General features: G+C 38.8%; 2 protein-coding genes across 2 annotated transcripts; both read left to right on the top strand.

Annotated features, from left to right (window-relative positions):
- Window positions 1-3,875: 3,875 nt before the first annotated feature.
- Window positions 3,876-4,469, top strand: LOC141627768 (protein FAR-RED IMPAIRED RESPONSE 1-like). Its single transcript, XM_074440990.1, has one exon. The coding sequence runs from the start codon at window positions 3,876-3,878 to the stop codon at window positions 4,467-4,469; it is 594 nt and encodes a 197-aa protein (XP_074297091.1).
- Window positions 4,470-4,508: 39 nt separating this feature from the next.
- On the top strand, window positions 4,509-5,607 carry LOC141627767 (protein FAR-RED IMPAIRED RESPONSE 1-like). Its single transcript, XM_074440989.1, has 2 exons — window positions 4,509-4,704; window positions 4,991-5,607. The coding sequence occupies exons 1-2, from the start codon at window positions 4,509-4,511 to the stop codon at window positions 5,605-5,607; spliced, it is 813 nt and encodes a 270-aa protein (XP_074297090.1).
- The last annotated feature ends 18,420 nt before the right edge of the window (window positions 5,608-24,027 follow it).

The raw sequence follows: 24,027 nt of genomic DNA, 5'->3' as shown, positions 1-24,027 counted from the left end.
CCCTACCACATATGTCATTGAGTAAGATACGCTATAAAGTTACACTGTTAGGTTTTGGAGTTACACAATTAACCACTGAAGTTATACTCCCTGAACATATTTTTAATCATTAGTTTAAGCAACTTCAGTCATATTTCCTGTAGCTTAAGTCCAAGAATGTGTAAATACAACTGAAATTACACATTACACGTACTAAAGTTGAAGCCTCATTTAATAAAGTTCATAGTCATAAACTATTTTTGGAGAAACCAAATTAAATAAATTTGTTACTGTAACTTCATGTCGCATAACATATAACTTCACTAAAGTTTTCCTACCTGAACATATTTTTTATTAATAAATTATGTAACTTCAGTCTTAATTCCTGTAACTTAAGTCCAAGAATGTGTAACTCCAACTGAATTTACACATTACACGTACTAAAGTTGAAGCCCCATTTAATAAAGTTCACAGTCCTAAATTTATTTTGGAGAAACCAAAATAAATAAATTTGTTACTGTAACTTTATGTCGCATAACATATAACTTCAGTCTTAGATTGTGTAACTCCAATGGCTAACCAATTTAGAAATTTTTTCAACAACTTTGTTATCTATGATTATGATATACCTTACGAAATCTCAAGTGTGTAACCATACTTAAAACCAAGACTTGGAAAACTCAAATAATTAAATTACGAACTGTAACTTCATTTCACATAACATATAACTTTAGTCCTACATTTTGTAACTACATCTGCTAAATAAACTGCTCACCGTAACAGTTATCCAAAAAAGTATGAACAATAACTACAACTCAATAATCTAAAAAAACCATTTCCACAAGCCAAAATAACCAATGAAAAGTAATTCAAATTGTTACTTCCAGTCCACTTCTTCTTCTGCCTCATTCTCACTCTCCTCTGAAGAAGATTGAACTGAAATCGGTGGACATTTTGCAAACGGCTTGGGGCAATTTCTCTTGTCATGGTGTGCCATTTGCTTACATTTGTTGCACATCCTCTTTGGTTTAGCATTTTTTGCAGCAACTTTACTCTTCGTCGACAACATTCTTTTTCCACTCCCCTTGTTTTTCGCCTGCTTAGGAGGAAGTATTGTAATCTTTTCGATGGCCTTACATCCAAGTAACTGTTCTATTTCTTGTTCCTTCATTAACTCGTTCAATGATGGTCATAAATCTTCTCAAAACTCCCGAATTAAAATGCCCAACCTCTCAACATCAGTCTTATCCCTATCTCTTAATAATCCAACTGTTTCGTACACTTTTGACCACAACTTTGTCATTTCAATTTCTTTCCCGGCCATCAATAATATCCTTTACATCAGACGCGTAGCCGACTGCATCCTTTGTCCATCTTTTAGCCACGTAAGCATCCGGTATTTTGTTCACACCATTACCTGAGTAAACCGAAATTATGTGTCTACAAAGTATTCCAGAACGTTCGAACATTATACACGTGCATGTCGCCTCATGTGTTCCTTGTTGACGCACAAAGAAAAAACAAAATTAATTCAATATGGTGTCGTCATCCAGTAAAACTAAAGTATAACTTCAATAAACACAATATTTCAACAATCCAATAAGTTATCCTGTTTTAATTACATTATTTATCACTTATGTTACAAATTATTTAAACAAAAGTTCCAAATTATGACAGTCAAATTTTAAGGAGAACAAAATATTGGCTAATACCTGGTTTATACTAAATGTCATACTCTTCCCGTCATTCTATCTTTTAGGTTTGTCACCTCGACACCATTTCTCTCGTTGAATCCCCGAGCACTAAGTCCGCTTGTTGATCTAATTACCTCCTCTTGGAACACATCGAATACCACATGTGTATACACTCTTGCCCCGCGGCTCTCTATAGGCAACTGAGTTGCTAATTTTGGTGATGTCTGCCTTTTCTAATTGTCAAGCTTTTTTTGTGTATGTCTTTATTGGTCTATAGCACTCTCATACCGCGACCAGAACTCAACTAACGTTCCCGAATTATTCTCAAATTTCTTAAAGAAACCGTTTTCACTCTCGGATCTCTGCATTGTCCTCATAACACTCCCCATATTTAAGTCCCTACAATGGGCCATTACCCAATGCCTTCTTTTGTATTAAAGTTACTCAAACCAGTCACGTTCGGGACCAACTCCTTGTTCCTTCATTATCTCACACCAACGCATGTCAAACTCATCTGGTTCAATGTCTTCATCCCACACTATGGCATTCAACTTCTTCGTGAAATCTGTAAAATCTTTCGCGTTGCTCCCATATTTCACAGGTACCTTGTTCATGATGTGCCACATGCAAAAATGGTGCCTAGCTGTCTTGAATATGTGTTGAATAGATGATATAATTCCTGGGTCCTGGTCTGTTATAATATACTCTGGTTCCTTACCATCCATCGCAACCGAAAACCCAATCAAAATACTCATCCTTCTCCCTAAAAATCAATGCACTAGCAAATTTTACCGATCTTTTATGATTATCAACACATGTGAAAGGTGTAAAAACCATGTCGTACTTGTTTGTTGACTATGTGGGGTCGAAAGACACAGCATCACCATATACCGAGTAGTTTCTACTACCAACTCTATCCGCCCATATTGCCCTGAGCAGGCTGCCATCAACATCTACCTCATAATCGAAAAAGAAATCATCACGCGTTTGTTCCATGTTCTTAAAACGGTCTATGAACAACTGACCATCCCTGTCATTAATGTAGCACTTTACGTCTCTGTGAAAATTCTTGAAGTCGGTTACACTCGCTCCTATATTCTGAAACCCATTAACATGCTCCTTGCACATTTTGTATGTCTTTGTAGCACCTATCTTCAGCTGGAGAAAAGCAGCGGAGAAAAACGAAAGTAAGGAGGATTGGGTGCAAAGCGAGGATTAGATTGCTCATGTTCAATGGTATTTTATTAGTTGACCGATTTCACGCGGGACACAATCATGAACTTGTTGAAGTGAGAGATAGGGAGTTTTAAAAATTGTCAAGGAAACTACACAAGTATCACAAGGAGCTTATAGTCTATAACTCGAGGGTTAGTGCACTCTTCCTATTTAAATAACATTGCAGTCACATTGGATTATAAATTTTGCTAGAGTTACATATTTCCTCAGTTACAATTACATTAATCACTGTTAAATTTACACTTTCCTTAAAGTTACACATAATCCGAGTAAAGTTACATATTTTACCCGATAAAGTTACATTATGAGCTCGATAAAGTTACATTATGAGCTTTAAAGTTCAATTATTGTTAAAGTTACATAATTCTCCTTTTGAAGTTCCAATTTTATTCAATTGAAGTTCCAGTTACATTACACTGCAGTTTTAGATTATGAATTCTCATTGGATTACAAATTTTGGTGTAGTTACACAAATTTCCGTTAAGGTTACACTATCAGCGTACTAGAGTTACATCGTTCAGTGTTATAGTTACCCTATGGTTAAAGTCACATAGTTAAAACATTGAAGTTCCAAACACATTGATTTGAAGTTACAAACTTATTGGATTGTTTTTAGCCAGTGTAAATGACGTTGTTTGAATGCAGTTGAAGATAGGTGCTACAAGGACATATAAAATGTGCAAGGAACATGTTAATGGGTTCGAAAATATTGGTGCGAGTTTAACTGACTTCAAGAATTTTCATAGAAACGTTAAGTGCTATATTAATGAGAGGGACGGTCAATTATTCATAGATCGTTTTAAAAACATGGCAGAAACACATGAAAATTTCTTCTTCGATAATGAAGTCGATGCCGATGGAAGCTTGATCGGGGCGATATGGGCGGATGGTATTGCTCGATGAAACAACTCTGTATTTGGTGATGATGTGTCTTTCGATCCAACATACTCGACAAATAAGTATGACATGGTATTTACACCTTTCACGGGTATTGATAATAACAAACGTTCAATAAATTTTTGTGGTGCACTGCTTTTTAGGGAGAACGAGGATTATTTTGATTGGGTGTTCAAACGTTTTTTGGTGGAAATGGGTGGGAAGGAACCGAAATATATTATAACCAACCAAGATGCGGGTATTATAAAGTCTGTCAAGAATGTTTTTAAGACAGCTAGGCATCGCTTCTGCATGTGGCATATAATGAACAAGGTTCCAGTGAAATACGGGGGTACAACCAAAGATTTTCCCGAATTTATAAAGAAGTTAAATGCCATAATCTGGGACGACGAACTTGAACCGGATGAATTTGACGTTCGCTGGGGCGAGATAATGAAGGAGCATGCCATTGGTAAATCTGCTTGGTTTGAGGAAGTGTACCTTAAAAGGAGGCAATGGATGATGGCCCATTGTAGGGACCTGAATATGGGAAGTGTTATGAGGATAAAACAAAGATCGGAGAGTGAAAATAGTTTCTTTAAAATGCTTGAGTACAACAATGGAACATTGGTTGAATTTTGGATGCATTTTGAAAGTGCAATTAACCAACAAAGACATACCTAGAAGAAAACTGATAATGCCAATAGGCAGATGTCCCCAAAAATGGTAACTCAATGTCCTATCGAGCGGCATAGAGCAAGGGTATACACACATGTCGTATTCGATGAGTTCCAAGAAGAGGTAAAAATGTCAACGAATGGACTTGGTGCCAGGGGTTTCACTGAGGAGAACGAAATAGAGCTGACAAAGGTAAAGTATAGCTTAAGAGGAAGAGTTTTTGACGTTCATTTCAGACCAGGTATTTATCACTGACATTTGATATTTGCACTTTCAGTTGTTTTAGTTACAATTAAATATCACTAGAGTCACACGTAGTACGCTATATAGATACAGTTTATCCTTATTGCGGTTACACAGAGTAACGCTTAAAATTAAAACTCAAGCGTATTGCAGTTAGTAACTGATAGTTTGGTGAAGTTACAACTAAACCCTGTTGCAGTTATACACAGTAAGACTTCCAGTTACGTAATATTTGTTGCAGTTTTTTTGAGTCCTTTGTTTTTTTGTGATATATGGCGAAACAGAAACATATGAGGCAACATGCTCGTGTAGAAAGTTTGAAAGAGCTGGAATGCTATGTAGGCACATCATTTGGATTTATTCAACTAATGTTGTTCAGTCCATACCGGAATTGTACGTGGTTCAAAGATGGAGAAAGGATGCAGTATACGGCGTCTCTGATGGGAAGGAAATAATTGATCGAAAACAAATCGAAATGACAAAGTTATGGTTTGAGATACAAGAAACTGTTGGAGTACTAAGGGGTAAAGCTAAGGATCATATTGAAACCTTATCCAATTTAAGTAGGGATTTTAGAGAGAAGTTGTCACCGTCAAGGGAGGAATTGACTAAGCACCAAGAAATTGAAGAACTACTGGGTTGTAAGGCCAGCAAAGAGATAACAATATTGCCTCCCAAACATGCGAAAAACAAAGGGAGTGGCAAAAGGATGTTGTCTGCCAAGACAAAAGCCACAGCATTGTTATCTAAACCGAAACGGATGTACAATAATTGCAAGCAAATGACACACCACGATAAGCGAAACTGCCTCAACCCGTTTGCGGAGCGCCCACAACCATCTATTGAATCATCTTCGGATGAAGACAAGGATAAGGAAGAGGACGACGAATCGTTTGAGTAGACGTTTAGGATTAGCATATTTTAGTTATTTATTATTGTGTAATCTTTAAATTAAGAACAAATATTAACTTCTTATTCAGAGTCAATGAAATTTTTTTGCCTTAAAATTTGGAAATGCTGGTCTCAAAACAACACCGATTGAAGTTACGCAGACTATAGATTGGAGTTACACAGAATATCAAGTGAAGTTACAATGTATATGATATTAAGTATCTTGCGTAGTGTAACTGTATGCCGTTATTGGTGTAACTTTTATACGATTATTCTGTAATCACAAGCCATATAATTTAGAAAACAGATGTCATGAAGTTAAACAAATAGTGTATCATAATCAAACTTTATGGCCAATTCTTTGCTTTATAAAATGTTCAAAATGTATAAAACGGTACAAATGTGAGAATAGCTGGCTTGTATTGTTTTACAAAATATTGTAAAAGGTAGTTATTGAAGTTACAAAAACTATCTATTGGAGTTACGCAAATAAGCAAGTGAAGTTACAAAGTATATGATTTTAAGTATCTTACGCAGTGTAACTGTATGCCGCGATTGGTGTAACTTTATGGGGTTATTCTGTAACTACAAGCTATATAATTTAGAAAACAGATGTCTGGAAGTTAAACAAATAGTGTATCATAATCAAACTAAAAGTGTAAGAACTTCAATACAACTGAAATCATTGACGGCTAAACTCGTAACGGCGGAAACTAGACTCGAAGTGATGTCTCCCCATGTTTGTCCCATAACTAAACATCTGCATTATCTGTCATATCTGCTCACCATCCCCGAATGGATCACCGCAGGTTTTACAAAACAACAACACGGGGTCAGTTACCGCATAATTCAAATAAGACAAACAAATAATGTAACCGGCTGATCATCCTCCATCCCCGGTCTCCCAATTTCACACATTAACCGACTACACACCGAAGTGTGTAGCCCTGCCAGATTACCCATCGCAACAGGTAATCCTCGCCGCCAGTGGGTGACCGCAGCCCATCCCCACCTAGTCCAGCTCATCAACGAGCGACTAATGATGCGTGTCTATAATATGATGTTTTACATCTTTATTTCCACGCATTTTATGTCTATTATATGTAGTTTATTCTACTATTTCCCCTATTTCTGTCTACTCTCGTGTTTTTATGTAATATTGCAGATTATTGCGGAAATGGGTAGAAAATGAACCAAATCTTGACCCCGGAAGCTAAGCTTAGGAAGGACATGAATATTTGACTCGGACTTGAAGTTTAGAATGCATTTCAAGGCCTGAAGATAGCAAAAGCATGGGTGCGTATGAGTTTAACAAGCAAAGAAGCACCTCACGACATTGCAGGCTGCTTCAGATGGCTATATCTCGAGTTCTAGAGCAGATAATCGAGTGATTCCAATTGGAGGTGAAAGCTTATCATCTTAGCTTTCCAACGCCGTATAGAACGCCTGATTTGACCAAGTAACGAAGAAATGGCAGCTGTTTTAAGATCGGTGCGCTGCAGAATCGTCGAATGCAATTGCATGCAGTGTTATTGTTGGTCGATCGACTGGTCCAAGTTGTCGATCGACCACTCCACGGGTCTGACGAGAATTTTAAGGCGAGATTTAGCTTAAACCCATTGTATATTAGGTTTAGGAATAAGAGTTGCGTGATATTCCTATATAACGTAGCTTTAGCTTTCAGTTTTATTCATTCAGTTTTACATTAGTTTTAAGTTCATAAAAATTCTAGGGTTCGTAACTTATAATTATTTCCTTCAATACAAGTTTGTTGCGCATTCGGTCCTTTGGATCTTTATTCGCTGCAATTTCGTACGGTATTCTCTGTTCCAAATTTCAGTTATTGCTTTAATTTCTCTATAGTTAGATCTGCTAGTTAGGAGTTCCAAAGCCGTGTTGCTAATTTATGTTGTTTATTCGTTCAATTATTTCAATCATGAATTCGGTACTTTTATGCCTTAGTCTTATTGTTATTTTCGTCATAGACATGAGTAGCTAAAACCCTTGTGCTAGGATGTAGGGGATCTATAGCGTAGATGGCGTAAAATTAGGCGACCTGAATTAGGGCATCAGTCGATCGACTGGCTTCTATGGTCGATCGACTGTGCTAGTTGGTCGATCGAGTCGCCTATAGTGGTCGATCGACTGACGCGTGTATGATTAGCATCGTTTTTAATTTATTAATAGCAATATTTGACAGCGAGACCGAGAGGCTATTTGTTAAATGCTTAGTATCGACCAACCCATTAAGATCGCGAGATAGGGGAGGGAAATAATTAATGAATTAGAACAACTAAATTGCTAAGATCGAAAGACAGGTAATTTAGGCTTTAAGAATCACTTTTCAGTGCGAGAGTTAGCATTAGTGAGACTTAGGGGCTAGTAGCATAGACCGAAAGGAGCTACTGGTTAACTTGGACCGCGAGGACTTGTTATTTACCCATCTACACGACTTTATTTCAGACTTACCTAGGATTTTGTGCCATCATGACTATAGTGAACCGACCATCTTAGCACCTTTTTTATATTTGATTTAATCCAGTTTCTTTTATTGTTCATTTATTGCCATTAGTATAGAACAACTCAAAACACCACCCTTACTTGTTACTTCTAGATCGAAATATAGAACAACGAAATTCCCTTCCTCCCCGTGGTTCGACCCCGACCGCCACTAGCTTCGTTAGTAGTACTTAGGTTATAAATATTATTTTTGGTACTAAACGACGGTATCAAATTTTGGCGCCGTTGATTCGGGAGGTAGCGCTAGTTTTAGTTGTTTTTATTTTAGTTTGTCTTTAGCCTCAAGGGATTTATTCCTTGAGGCAGTTCTCATCTTTTTCCTTTAGTTTTGTTTTTATAGGTCTTTCAGGTCCTATCTAAGCAGGAATTTGGAAGGAGAACATCAGAGGGAAGGCTTGAGTACCTTTGATTCTTCCACCAAGATGTCAACCGTCTCCAGAATTGTAGCACAATTTGAAGCTCAGAATGAAAAATCTGACAAGCTGGAGAGTAGACAGTCGCGGAAAGCAAGTGTAGAGATGAGTACTGTTGCGGCACTTGAGGCTTCTCGTTAATGCTCAATCCGAAAAGCTTGAGGTGGCACAATTGAAGCAAGAAAATTCAGAGAGCGAGAATGCTTCGGTTCATGACACCAATGAGATTGCAGAATTGAGAACGGTAGTCCAAGCTCTTATGGCCCATATGGTGAAAATTGAAAGCCAAATAGCAATCTTAGCGGCTAATCAGCAAGGAAAGGATTCGGGAAATATGGAGAAGCTTGTTGAAATTTCGATGCGAGAAAGAGATCACGTTTCCAGTGCTCATGGTCGATCGACCAACACCACCGGTCGACCGACCAAGTATACCCGAAAGCGTAACGCAAAACCGTCATTTGAATTGCAAAATTAAATGACTAGTGATAATGTGACGAGGGTTTTAAACATGGACAAGTCCGATATTGTCGATTTACGTGATACTTCGGCCCGAGTTATTGACGTGTCGTTCATAGAGCGAGCCATGAAGTCGCTTCCACGTGTTGATAAGGACAAGGTCCTTAATTCAAAGGATGTTTCAAGGAAGGAAGTAGAAGAGCGGGCCAAGTTGTCGATAAAGCCTCCATTTCCGAGCGGCTCGAAATCGGCGAGATGAGGTACACTATCGATCGCATATTGATGATGTCCCATTTTTTATTCCTACCCTTATTTCTGCTCTAACACCTCCGCCCCAGATTGGGAGCAAGATGGAGGAAGATTTTTTGCCTTTGACTATTTCAGAGCTGGTTTGGGGAAGAAAGAGCCGCCCGATTTTCTAGCTTTGAAGAAGTCGGAGCGAGGCATGGAGTATGATATGGAGTTCGATGAGCCGGACGATACTAGAGCATGGAGGGCTAGAGTCGACAATCCATTTAGTTACCTAGATGACGGAGATGGGTGGTCTCCATCTCGCCGAGATTAGTATTCTTTGAGGCGATCGCATCTAGCCAAAGGCCATGGTCGGAGTTATCCCGCGTTTTTCGCGGATAAATAATTTAATGCTTGAGTTTTTAAGACAATTTATTGCATTTAAGACTTTTTACTGTTTTTGGTTTTGCGCGAGACTTCGCTTTTATAAGTTTGCTTAGGATTTATTTATGCTTTAAACTATTACTTTGGGTTGTGCGCAATTTTTGGGCGCGTTATTATGTGCTTTTGCAGGTTTATAGACCATATTAGCTCAAGTTATTGAGCTAATTTGAAGAAATCAGAAGTTACAGCAGGTTTTTCAGTCGATCGACTAGCCTATGTGGTCGATCGACTGACTGCTACAGTTACAGAAGCTTTTGTTCGTGTCACCTTGGTCGATCGACTGGGTGATGTGGTCGATCGACCACTTTCAGCTCTTATTACTGTTATCGATCATTCCCCTTTGTGTTTGGTCGGTTTGCGGAGTTGAGGAGTCTTTTCCACACCTTATTCTCCGATTTATTTCTGTTTTCTTCCATTTCTTTATTTTACACATAATTTTGCGTTTAGTAAATTGTTTTCTCGGATTTACGCACGGTACTTTTGTTTGTCTTTTCAGGTACTTATTGGTAGCACTGCTGGCTACTGAAACCTCCTAGCTCACGTTGGTTTGGGGAGGTTTCCTTTTGCGCTTAAAATCTTGTAAGTTTCCGAGTCCCAATTTCATGTCTTATTTAGTTATTTATCGCAAAATCCCATTTCCTCTTGCTTCTTTATACATGATATCGCACAATGGGGACATTGTGTGATTTGGTTTGGGGAAGGGTTTTGCGTCGCATTTGCATTGTTTTTATTGCATTTCAGTTACACGTTTACATTTTTGTCTTGCATTGTTGTTTATTTCCCCCTATATATACAGAAAATCCAAAAAATAGAGAAATTTCAAAAAAAAATCAAAAATATCACATTTAATTTTGCATATTAGGTTGAGTCAGATTGGAGTATTCATTACTGATAGTTGTCATTTGCTTACTCCCTGCATTTTATCACATCTTTTAGCAAAAGTTTTTGCAATATCTCGAATTTCGTTTCAAAATTTGTTGAACAATTAGACTTGACTTGAAATTTTGGCAAACTACAAAACTTTCTAAGGAATTAGAGCTTTTTAAACTTGTGTCATTCATGACCAGTTTCATTTAGGATTGTGAGTAGTTACTCCCTGCATATCGTGTAACATTAATTTGCACAAGTATGACATTTAATTGCTTTTTGCCTGCATACATTCAGGTTAGTGGTTGGTATTGCATGTTTGGAGAATGCTTGCGAAAATCCCTTTTATTCATTTTACCCATTAGCTTCACATTAGCCAAAAATTGCCAGTTGACCCTTTAGCTACAATCCATAAACTAAGCCTACCTTTTGCTGAGCTAGTTTAGTAGTTTTAGTGGTATTCGTTGTATTGTATCAATTTTGGCTCGATTTGCACTCTATGAAGTTGGTAATGAATGAAGGAGAAAAGAAAAGAAAAATGAAAAAAATTGAAAAATAGGGACTGCCGAAAAAAAAACGAAAAGAAAAAGAAAAAAACGAAAAACAAAAAAAAAAAAAAAAAAAAAAAAAAAAAAAAAAGAAAAAGAAACGACAAAGAAAGAAAAAAAAAAGTTTACTCCTATGTTTGCTTTATATTTTATGAGGAGTGGTATGTGGATTAGTGAAGTGTTTGCCTAATTCATTAAGGCATTTGAGCTTATTTCATTGAGTTAGAGGTGGATGTATTTATTCGGTTTGTTAGGATGCTAGCTTGGCTATTTCCCTCTCATTCCCATATTGTTTTGCCTCTTCTTACCCATAGCCTCACTTATCCAAATCTTTGCAAGTATTCGGCATGTGATGGACCCTGAATGGTTGGAATGTATGTGCACGGTAGCTATAATTACTTATCATACTATATTGCATGCATGATCATGTTGGTTGAGTCTAGGTGAGCGACTTTTGTCTCTTTCTCTCTTACATATAAATTGCTTACCATTTGCTTTGTTGAGAGAAGAGTGACCCGGGAGAGTCCAATCTTGAAAGTCTTGCAAGGTCAAACGTTCAACATCTTTTCGAAATATGCATAAATTAGTTTGCGTGACTTTGAGCTATTAGTTGTTGATTCATATGCATTAAATTGGTTTAAGTAGACGATTTTCAGTTTGTCCATGTTTTGCTCCTTTCTATCTAAATTTAGTTTTGCATTTAGTTTGCTTGGGGACAAGCAAAGGTTTGGTTTGGGGAAGTTTGATGCGTGTCTATAATATGATGTTTTACATCTTTATTTCCACGCATTTTATGTCTATTATATGTAGTTTATTCTACTATTTCCCCTATTTCTGTCTACTCTCGTGTTTTTATGTAATATTGCAGATTATTGCGGAAATGGGTAGAAAATGAACCAAATCTTGACCCCGGAAGCTAAGATTAGGAAGGACATGAATATTTGACTCGGACTTGAAGTTTAGAATGCATTTCAAGGCCTGAAGATAGCAAAAGCATGGGTGCGTATGAGTTTAACAAGCAAAGAAGCACCTCACGACATTGCAGGCTATTTCAGATGGCTATATCTCTAGTTCTAGAGCCGATAATTGAGTGATTCCAATTGGAGGTGAAAGCTTATCCTCTTAGCTTTCCAACGCCGTGTAGAACGCCTGATTTGACCATGTAACGAAGAAATGGCAGCTGTTTTAAGATCGGTGCGCGCTGCAGGAATCGTCAGAATGCAATTCTGTACAGCGCTGTTGGTCGATCGACTGGTCCAAGTGGTCGATCGACCACTCCACGGGTCTGACGAGAATTTTCAGGCGAGATTTAGCTTAAACCCATTGTATATTAGGTTTAGGAATAAGAGTTGCGTGATATTCCTATATAACGTAGCTTTAGCTTTCAGTTTTATTCATTCAGTTTTACATTAGTTTTAAGTTCATAAAAATTCTAGGGTTCGTAACTTATAATTATTTCCTTCAATACAAGTTTGTTGCGCATTCGGTCCTTTGGATCTTTATTCGCTGCAATTTCGTACGGTATTCTCTGTTCCAAATTTCAGTTATTGCTTTAATTTCTCTGTAGTTAGATCTGCTAGTTAGGAGTTCCAAAGCCGTGTTGCTAATTTATGTTGTTTATTCGTTCAATTATTTCAATCATGAATTCGGTACTTTTATGCCTTAGTCTTATTGTTATTTTCGTCATAGACATGAGTAGCTAAAACCCTTGTGCTAGGATGTAGGGGATCTATAGCGTAGATGGCGTAAAATTAGGCGACCTGAATTAGGGCATCAGTCGATCGACTGGCTTCTATGGTCGATCGTGCTAGTTGGTCGATCGACTGCCTATAGTGGTCGATCGACTGACGCGTGTATGATTAGCATCGTTTTTAATTTATTAATAGCAATATTTGACAGCGAGACCGAGAGGCTATTTGTTAAATGCTTAGTATCGACCAACCCATTAAGATCGCGAGATAGGGGAGGGAAATAATTAATGAATTAGAACAACTAAATTGCTAAGATCGAAAGACAGGTAATTTAGGCTTTAAGAATCACTTTTCAGTGCGAGAGCTAGCATTAGTGAGACTTAGGGGCTAGTCGCATAGGCCGAAAGGAGCTACTGGTTAACTTGGACCGCGAGGACTTGTTATTTACCCATCTACACGACTTTATTTCAGACTTACCTAGGATTTTGTGCCATCGCAGCTATAGTGAACCGACCATCTTAGCACCTTTTTTATATTTGATTTAATCCAGTTTCTTTTATTGTTCATTTATTGCCATTAGTATAGAACAAGTCAAAACACCACCCTTACTTGTTACTTCTAGACTGAAATATAGAACAACTGAAATTCCCTTCCTCCCTGTGGTTCGACCCTGACTGCCACTAGCTTCTGTTAGTAGTACTTAGGTTATAAATATTATTTTTGGTACTAAACGACGGTATCAACTAACAATCCCTGTCCCTTAATGTGCACATCCCCTCCCGTGACGGGTTCCCCGGAGGGCGAACTAGGGTGTGAAGCCACTCATGCAAGTGACTCTACAACAATCACACATACCACAGCATCACAGCTGTCACAACACCACTTCCGTCACAACACAACCACATCACCACCGTCACCACAACACCAACACCCCGATGATTAGCAGACAACAATCATACACAATACAACAAATATCTCAATTCAATTACACAAGAACTGAGTAGGGAAACCCTACTTTTTCGCAATCCGCTTACGCTGCAATCAACCATACAAATGCATAACAATTACCACATCGTCACCTACAACAACAATCATATAGTTCCAATCACTAACTGCAAAACCCTATTTCCCCCAATTCATGAATAAAGACAAACCCTATAAGTAATCATCAACAACATAGGGATAAAGACTTACCGGCGAAAGAAACAAAGGATGAATGCACTTGCTATGATCACACACACACAAGGGGAGATTTAGAGAGGATTAGAGCGTCGTTTGAGTGATTAGGTTTTATGAAATGTAATAGGAAACTGTTTTGTGTTTATAAATAACTCTAATCCTTTCTAAATCAATCGCGGAAAAAATATAACCCGTCAGACCGGATACTCGGTCGAGTAAAATGTATACTCGGTCGAGTATCCTCTACTCGGTCGAGTATTCACCATACTCGGCCGAGTATTCCTCGGCAGAACCCAAACAAACTACACTCTTGTCACTACTCGGCCGAGTAGGCTCTACTCGGTCGAGTACTTATCTTATAAAATCCGTAGTATTACAGTCTTCCCCCCTTAAAAAGAACTTCGTCCCCGAAGTTCCAATCCAACCTATAAAACATGGACACTTAACACTAACTCCACAAACCACTCTTCCTTCCACAACATGGCTCATTATATCGTCTCAATTATAGCATAGGCTCCCAATACTGACTCCATAACATTACCAAATAACCACAATATAATGTTGCCAACCTTGTCTCACTTCTATAACACGCAATAGCACTCAATCCACAAAAGAAGATCAACCATCAAAACGGAATGTTACATTTTACCATCCTTAAAACGAACTTCGTCCTCGAAGTTTACTCAAACACATAAATATCATCTTCCAACTGTCAAAACTATCGGACTCATAATTATCATCATTCAACTGTCAACACTATTGAAATATTCTCTCATTCCTAAACATCGAACTACTACAAGCACGGTCATGACCTTTAATAAAAATCAAAACAAATATCCGTCCTTTATGCTACACCAACACTCTACTTCCAATTATAGTACCATATGCACAACCATCAAAATCTCTTTTATCGCATCCTACTCCTCTTAAGATAAATGTTACGTCCTCGTAACTCACTAATACTAAATCCTAGCTATATCTTCTCATTATCCCCATCACCACCGCATGTCAAAGATAAGCACTTATAATCTAAACAGTCGCCATGCATATATCTTAGGCTCTCTTACTTAAACAACTCCCATCCTTCAATTCACTCGTCACACCCCCTAACCTATACCTCAAAATCTTTAACATAACCCAAAACTTGAACTCTTCCACATTACCGAAACATGACACACCTCTCTATATAAACTATATAAAACTCATATCACCAAAAGCATAACTCACACTCCACACTTGTTACGTACACTCACACTAGATCCTCAAGTTCTTTTCTTTCATTACCGCAAAACTCATACATAACTTAACATGACACCAATTCCCAATATCCTGCACTTACTATCTCAACAAAAGATTATGAACTACCTGCCGCTTTCAGATCATTACAACACATATTCCACGAATCACTTGCCATGACTATGACTACCGATGCCTCATCTTAAAATAAGATCAAAATTACAAGAATAACTTCTCACAATCGTGTCCCATCAATGAGAATATCACTATACCATGACAACAACGAAAACATATACAACTCTCTTTCATATCCTACTCTACTCTCATTCCCAAACTGAAACTGGTAAGAAACATCAACAAACAAAACAACAGTCTATATGTTCAACCAAAACTCACAAGGAACAGCAGCAAATAAAACAACAATCTATGTTTAACTGGTATGCACTTTCGAAACTCGTATCATAATCACCTCACCTACTCCACCACAACCGGTGACGGCATCGCAACACCGCCACAACAAACCCACCGCGCATGCGAAAATACCCGCATCACAATACTAAGTACCGTGCCCGGAAAACCACCCGAGGCACCACAACCACACCGATAGACATCACAACATCCACAATCCCATAAACACTGACTCAATATAACATCTCGGACAAGAAAAACTTACTCAAGACTGCTTTACCAGATCACAACACCATATATTATACGGAATAAATAGACAAGAATCTCATGCATACCATCCATACTTTTTCATGGAAAAAACATATATCATGAATACACATGCAAGTATAACCAGTCTTGTCAGACCACCCAAACTATGACTTTTGATCATCATTCTATTAAGTTATCAGATATCAACATATCTGACAGAACATTCAGATAACAACATTATAACTATCACACCATACCGCTTCTCGTGAGGTCACAACCTCACACAAACATTTATATATTTCTTAGACCCATAATCACATCCAACTAGTCAATTCTGATCACGTAAGTTACCGCTTGACAATGAATATCTCTTATCCGGACTTAACTCAGGTGCCCTTCCTAACATATCTTCTCTTACACACAATTATCACCCCTCCGGCAAATGTAGCCATAACATCAGTACCCAACTTCCAGCGAACACCTCGTATATCCACATCTTATACTTCCTCACAACCAAACATACTAACCACCTCCACAAAATCAACCTCATTAGAACAACTAACTTCCCTAAAGTAACATCACCCTCAGCCACTAGTGACACTACTATGACACCAACATCCTTCATGTGACTATTCTCTTACTATCACTTCTTAATATAACAATCTGTTTCCTCTCTTTGGTTATCATCCCAAATACGAACATCCAATCCATCAACAAAACATACCTCAACATTATTCCCAATTCTATCCTTTATCATATCGCTACCTAACTCCCCACCAAAATCTCAGATCTTGCAACACTCCACAAGCTTCTTATTCCCTTAATACCTCGAAACTCACGGCTAACACGTCGTCCTGCTCTCCTATATAACCATTAACTCACACCCTCTAGTGGGGATATCATACATTTCATAATTTCCTACCTTCATGCTCCTTAACTCCGGTCAACGTTCTCTCAACTTACTTCCATCCCTCTTTCCCTCCTTTTACTCAATAATGCCAATTAATAAGTCATCTTCTTTCTCTTTCTACCTAACCCTTTAGTCATTTGTTTATTTTTCATAGCTCTACAACTCTAATTCCATTAATTCATATCAATATCTTATCATTCTTCTTATCTTTTATCATCTCTCATCTTGCTTCACACTCACCCTTGTCACCATCAAGTCCACGCACTTACAGTTACTCTTCAATTAGTCGTATCTCCCTTTCGCATCTCTAGAAACCAAAATTCACTTCATACCGTTTGTCCAAAGAATTACACACTAGGCTCACCCCTTGATATTCCAACTTCCCAAACTTAGCCACTTTCTACAAATCCACATCGCGACATAACTTCCTTTAAGTTCACTATATACCTCTCTTTCCTATCTTCTTACAAAAACCTTCCATTACATATATCCTTATGAAACTCTATCCTAGCTGTCTTCTTCCATAAATCCTTACACATCCGAATATGCAACTATTCGTATCCCTTATCTCAGTCTTTCATTCTCATGCTTCTTTACACTTACATCACCCTTGCCCATATACACTTACTTTTATACTACTCAACACACGACTATATCACTCATCATATCTCACAAAACATGCTCTTTACCTCGATTAGCTCATCATTCTTCCCTTTTCTTTTTCCACTATCCTTCACAACCACATTAACACATGTCTTCCTTACCCAACACATGTCCCTCATAAGCCGTCATTCCCCATGTCATAACTTCTGGTAACTTACGTATCAAGACCGTCTCACATATAAAAGAATGCGTTAAGACTCAAAAAACACATGTGTATATACCCTACGACTCAAAACAATGTAAAAACATAGCCACCGGCTCAAAACAAAAGTAAGAACATAGCCACCGACTCAAAACAAAAGTAAGAACATAGCCACCGACTCAAAGTGGCCGCCCAATGAGGTACTCGGTCGAGTACATAACATAATAGGTCGAGTACAAGGTACTCGGTCGAGTAACTATATTACTCGGTCGAGTTTTCGACTCCAGAAGCAAACTCAATTGTCGCATAAGAATTACTCGGTCGAGTATTGGGAATACTCGGCCGAGTAGACCTTACTCGGTCGAGTATGAGACTACTCGGCCGAGTTCACGACTCCGCACGCTAAACAAGATTATCACGAGAGATTACTCGGCCGAATATGGAATACTCGGTCGAGTATAAAAGATACTCGGCCGAGTAGGGACTACTCGGTCGAGTATTGGCGTAGTTCTCAGCACCGACCAGTTTTCGTAAAACAGTCATATCTCACTCGTTACTTGGTCATTTTGGGCGTGTGACCTATCGTTAGAATCGTAAGAGGACAATTTATCACCTCAACTTAGAATCACAGCAATATCATTTCCAGAACTCTACTTATGACAGTTTTAAGACAACCATTCCCTAATCATTCTTTATACAAATCAAGTTTCCTAAGCCAAAACAACTTGAACATACATAAGGCAACAATAATAATTCAATACCTCTAAAAACCAGTACATAGTTGAACATTTATCATACTCACATTAAAATTAAATACGCCATTTACATATATAGACGCATGACCTTAATCACATGCTTCTACCAACAATCAAGCATTAAAATCATCATGTTCATATGCACATGTACCACTACCATACTTCATGCTCAACATTGTATTAAACAGATAACATGATCACATTCTTCATAATCAATATCAATCAGATACAAATTCACAATTCACCTTTCATATTTTACGATGTTCCAACACTTAACATGCCAACATATTCCTTCTCAAAGTTTAACATGAAAAATCCTCGATGCATCTTTCAACGACTATCACATTCCACTTCTTTCATCATTTCATCCAACCATGCACAAGGTTCAAAGTATAGATATCACACTCACAGAACTCAAGCATACAACAGTTTTCCTCCCCATGTGACCGGCTTGAGAGCGTAAGGGCCTTAATGCGACTTCAGGACGTCTCCCAAGTCCTTGCAGTAGCTCCAAACAACTCTCCCCGGGTTCATATTATTTAGACTCCCTAAGTTCATTGGGTTCATTTGTTTTAGGTGCCGGAATTGTCGGCTCTGATACCACTTTGTAACACCCCCTCATACCAAGGTACCTTATCAAGGACTACCCTAACATGAAAGGCTGTTACCATCTCGGTTTCCCGAGGTTAGTATATCAAAGTTACAATTTCCAAACAACATTTATTAAAGTATAAAGAGTTAGCGAATACATTATCTCAAATCAACTCAAACTAAAAGTGTAAGAATTTCAATACAACTGAAATCATTGACGGCTAAACTCATAACGGCGGAAACTAGACTCGAAGTGATGTCTCCCCATGTCTGTCCCATAACTAAACATCTACATTACCTATCATATCTGCTCACCATCCCCGAATGGATCACCGCAGGTTTTACAAAATAACAACACGGGGTCAGTTACCGCATAATTCAAATAAGACAAACAAATAATGTAACCGGGTGATCATCCTCCATCCCCGGTCTCCCAATTTCACACATTAACCGACTACACACCGAAGTGTGTAGCCCTGCCAGATTACCCATCGCAACAGGTAATCCTTGCTGCCAGTGGGTGACCGCAGCCCATCCCCACCTAGTCCAGCTCATCAACGAGCGACTAACAATCCCTGTCCCTTAATGTGCACATCCCCTCCCATGACGGGTTCCACGAAGGGCGAACTAGGGTGTGAAGCCACTCCCGCAAGTGACTTCACCACAATCACACATACCACAGCATCACAGCTGTCACAACACCACTTCCGTCACAACACAACCACATCACCACCGTCACCACAACACCAACACTCCGATGATCAGCAGACAACAATCATACACAATACAACAAATATCTCAATTCAATTACACAAGAACTGAGTAGGGAAACCCTACCTTTTCGCAATCCGCTTACGCTGCAATCAACCATACAAATGCATAACAATTACCACACCGTCACCTACAATAACAATCATATAGTTCCAATCACTAACTGCAAAACCCCATTTCCCCTAATTCATGAATAAAGACAAACCCTATAATTAATCATCAACAACATAGGGATATAGACTTACCGGCGAAAGAACCAAAGGATGAATGCACTTGCTAAGATCACACACACACACAAGGGGAGATTTAGAGAGGATTAGAGCGTCGTTTGAGTGATTAGGTTTTATGAAATGTAATAGGAAACTGTTTTGCGTTTATAAATAACTCTAATCCTTTCTAAATCATTCGCTGAAAAAATATAACCCGTCAGACCGGATACTCGGTCGAGTAAAATGTATACTCGGCTGAGTATCCTCTACTCGGTCGAGTATTCACCATACTCGGCCGAGTATTCCTCGGCAGAACCCAAACAAACTACACTCTTGGCATTACTCGGCCGAGTAGGCTCTACTCGGTCGAGTACTTAGCTTATAAAATCCGTAGTATTACATTCATGGCCAATGTTTTGCTATATAGAAGGTTCGAAATATTCAAAAGGGTACAAATGTGACAATAGCTTGATTGTTATATATTGGAGTTACACAGACTAGGCGGTGAAGTTACAAACTATATGTGTGGACAGCGGGCCGCCCACGGGGGCGCTTGGTGAAGGTCGAAAAACAAGCGTTTGCATTTTGTAAGGAGTCGCCACCAATTTTTATGGGAAATTGGAACCGTTCGAATACCTCGTGTCATGTCAAGACACAAAGTAGTGACATGAACACTAAGAAATCGTTACCCTTAGCATTCTATGTCTAGAATGACTCTCGTGGATGCCAATGAACACGGGTGCTCACGGAGATTTGGAGTAAGGGGTGAGGGTACGTATTAGGAAGCTCTTTTGATCGAACACCTAATCCCGCCCGCCTCGATAGCGGCCTCTACTAATGATTAGGGAAGTTATTCGTACTTGATATATCGTCGGTTATATGCATGCAATGCAACATCCAAGTTTTAATTCTAGCATGTGAGAATTAACTAAGTCGGTTGACACGTAATTAGCAAACAATTGGGTCGAAGTTGGAATTTAATGTTGATTTACATGTGGAAACATACAAATGATAAAAGAAATACAATAATCATAAATTACAATAATGAAAATTACATTAATTACATTGGAATAGGCGATTTATGTCGAAAATACCTTTAAAACGGATAATTTGAGAAAAAGAATAAAAGAATAAAAAGAAATAAATTAACGAACAGGAATTAGCGATATTACGGATATTAGTTAGTTAATACGTGGACTAATTAAACTAGGTCAAGGCGTAAACGGAGTTCGGGACAGAAATCATCTGGAACAGCGCAGAGAGATCGCGCCCTCGGAAGAGGCGCAGCGATTCTTTGCGTCTGTTCAAGGGTGAGTTCGGGCCGTGAAGCCGAATCGCAAATCGTTAATGTTAATTGGTAATTTTATGGATCGATTAAATTATTTACTCGGATGAAAGTGATTAATACTTTTATTACATGTCAATGATGGTCATGAAAGCGATAAACATGGATGAGACGGATGCAAACGGATTATTTACATGAAATTATGATGGAAACATTAATGAGTTCTCTGTTGAAATAAGTCAATTAGGCTAAATATGACGGATATACAACGAATATGCGAATAAGCAGATGAAAATTATATCAATGACGAATTCCAGAAACTCAATATGAACAAATTGAATCTCTAAAACCCGGGTTTGAATTTAATGACGAAAACCCGCAAATATGAATTATAAGGGATTTAAGTCGGATTTGTGATAATTAAAACATATTAATGAATGATGAATTATGTGATATAATATACATGTGAATATTAAACTATTGTGATGAAGAATTAAAGAAAATAAACGAAACAAATAACAAACACACGAATTACAGAGGACGAAGAAGAAGAAAAGAAGCAGAACTGGCGGGCCTCACGAAGAGGCGCAGCAGAATCGCGCTCCTTCGAAGAGGCGCAGCAGAATCGCGCTCCTTCGAAGAGGCGCAGCGAGCTTGCCGCGTCTTTTCTCGACGCCGTCTCATCGGAAATCCGCAAAAATGAGTCTTAAACCACGGTTTTGGAAATCAGTTTTAATGGTGTTTTCGACATAAATCTTACAACGATGATACGATAAATAAAATACAATAAATAAAAGAGGATTATACACCCTCAGACTTACATGTTGACGAAACGAGATGAACTAAGATATCGACTAGTGAATGCTCGACGCGAATGCAAAGAGAGTGCCCTCGTAAGAGGAAAACGATTGATTAATTTAAGTTGATTGAGTGTAGTTGGTCAAATTGGTCGGTCATGCAACGGAGAGGCTGGTACCCGGAAGGATCCGAGCTTACGTGGTCGGAAGTCCAAGCACGTAGGCGCCAATTAGTAAGAACAAAGTCTAGAATGCAAAGGGAGAAGAGAAGGGCGGACACTCGCCTGAGAAATATGAGGAACGAAGGCTCCTATTTATACTAATCACGCGGAGGAATAGGGTTTCGGAGACTCTTTGGAAGTGAATCTCGGAAAGATATGAAAAAAGATACGTAAGACATGCAAAGAAGGGCCTGGGAAGAGGCGCAGCTAGCCCATCGCATCTCTTGGAAGAGGCAAAGACTGTGCGTCGTCTATTCCCTGGAGGTTTCCTCTATTTGAAGAAAGATTTCGCGTTTGAGTTATGGTAGGACGGAAATAATTCGATTATCTTATGAATATTACGGGATATTGTTTGCCAAAAGATAGAATTTATGAAATATGGAATAGAAATATCCGGAACATTCCAGAACATTCCGACTCGGGATTTAACAGTTATCAGAAAATGGAGACGGTTTTTGACCCGGACTCCGAATGTACTCTAATTACTGCCAAAACGACCGTATCGGGACGTAGATGACAACTAAGAGGTTGACATTTAATATTTGAGCAATCACTTGACGACAATCTTACGAACTGTCACAAATCGTTCCGCGAATCAAACATGCGGCCCAATCATCACCGGGTGGTTTGCGGGAGGTGCGAAATGAGGTATCTACAGAGCCCCACTTTGACCGAGGCTTGGACAAGGCGAAAGTCAAAGTATAGCCATCAGGTCAATCGAAGATTACAACCCGACGACTATGGCGACGCGAGGCGGCTCAAGGGGTCCGAACCAAGGACATGTCGTCGGGAACATTTTAGAGTCTGTCGACTATCGGGAGGGTCGTTTAAAGTCCATTAGACTACGTAAGGAAGCTTGCCAACCATAAGAAGAAACCATACCGAGATACCCCCCGGGTGAAGCGGGATCAAGACGCTTCGGCAAAACTCTTTGGTCCGAAGATAACTTGGTGTCTCAAGGCATTAGGGTCACAGGAACTTTGGTCGAATCTGCGGGGAAACAAGAAATATTGAAAGCAAAGCAGGACGTCGTAGAAATCGCTGGGGAATTCGCTGCGTTAGTCTCAAGCGAACTCGGCAAAACTTGAGGTTGAATCGCTTGCGTCGGTCTCAAACAAACTCTCTTGGGGAATATTTTGACGACTAGGAACATCTAGATCGTCGTGGGAGAAATCTTGAGTGAGCAAGATCGCAAAATACTCTGCTACTGGATATAATGATCTTGAGCAATACCGCAAAAATATTCTGCGCTGGATAAAATGCGGGCCGGAACCAAAGAAAATCATCGAAACGGACCAAAAGAATATAATAGCGTTGAAGAAGAGGCGCACCAAAGATGGGCCCACAAATAACGAACTCATAACGAATTTTTGAAAATCCGTATGGAGGGAACACAAGGAAGAGGCGCAAAGAAGAGCTGCGTCTCTTGGAAGAGGCGCAGCGCCTGCTGCGTCTTTTCCCCAATTTGGCTATTTCTGCGTAAAAACGTGAACTCAGAAGGATTGTATTTCATTATTTCGAAACACAATTCTTGCAATTTCTCTCTCAAATCTTCACCATTTCCGTCGAGGTTTGATCCAAAAGCTTGCATTGAACATGACTAATCGAGGTATATGTTCCAATCTTGCATTAATCATCTACATTTGTTGAATTTTGAGCCGCGAAAACTAGGGTTTTCGACCCTTTTGATCGAAAATTTGGGGCTTTTCCCCCAAATGGATTTGCTATGCCAAATTGATGTTAGAAACGGATAGTAGGCAATGTTAGGAACATAACCATGTATTTACTTCGAATTTTCATCGAGTTTTGAGCCCTTGAGTGAATTTGAGACGGTTTTACAGCTG

The sequence above is a fragment of the Silene latifolia genome, chromosome Y (genome assembly GCF_048544455.1).
Source record: "Silene latifolia isolate original U9 population chromosome Y, ASM4854445v1, whole genome shotgun sequence".
Classification (NCBI taxonomy): domain Eukaryota; kingdom Viridiplantae; phylum Streptophyta; class Magnoliopsida; order Caryophyllales; family Caryophyllaceae; genus Silene; species Silene latifolia.
This window is presented reverse-complemented; position numbering and strand designations above follow the sequence as displayed.

What these genes read in the sequence shown, in the direction of transcription:
- LOC141627768 (XM_074440990.1), top strand. Translation starts at nt 3,876, where the DNA reads ATGGTATTTACACCTTTCACGGGTATTGATAATAACAAACGTTCAATA.
- LOC141627767 (XM_074440989.1), top strand. Translation starts at nt 4,509, where the DNA reads ATGGTAACTCAATGTCCTATCGAGCGGCATAGAGCAAGGGTATACACA. An exon ending in TGACGTTCATTTCAGACCAG is followed by an intron (nt 4,705 to 4,990) that starts GTATTTATCACT and finishes ATGGCGAAACAG; the next exon opens with AAACATATGAGGCAACATGC.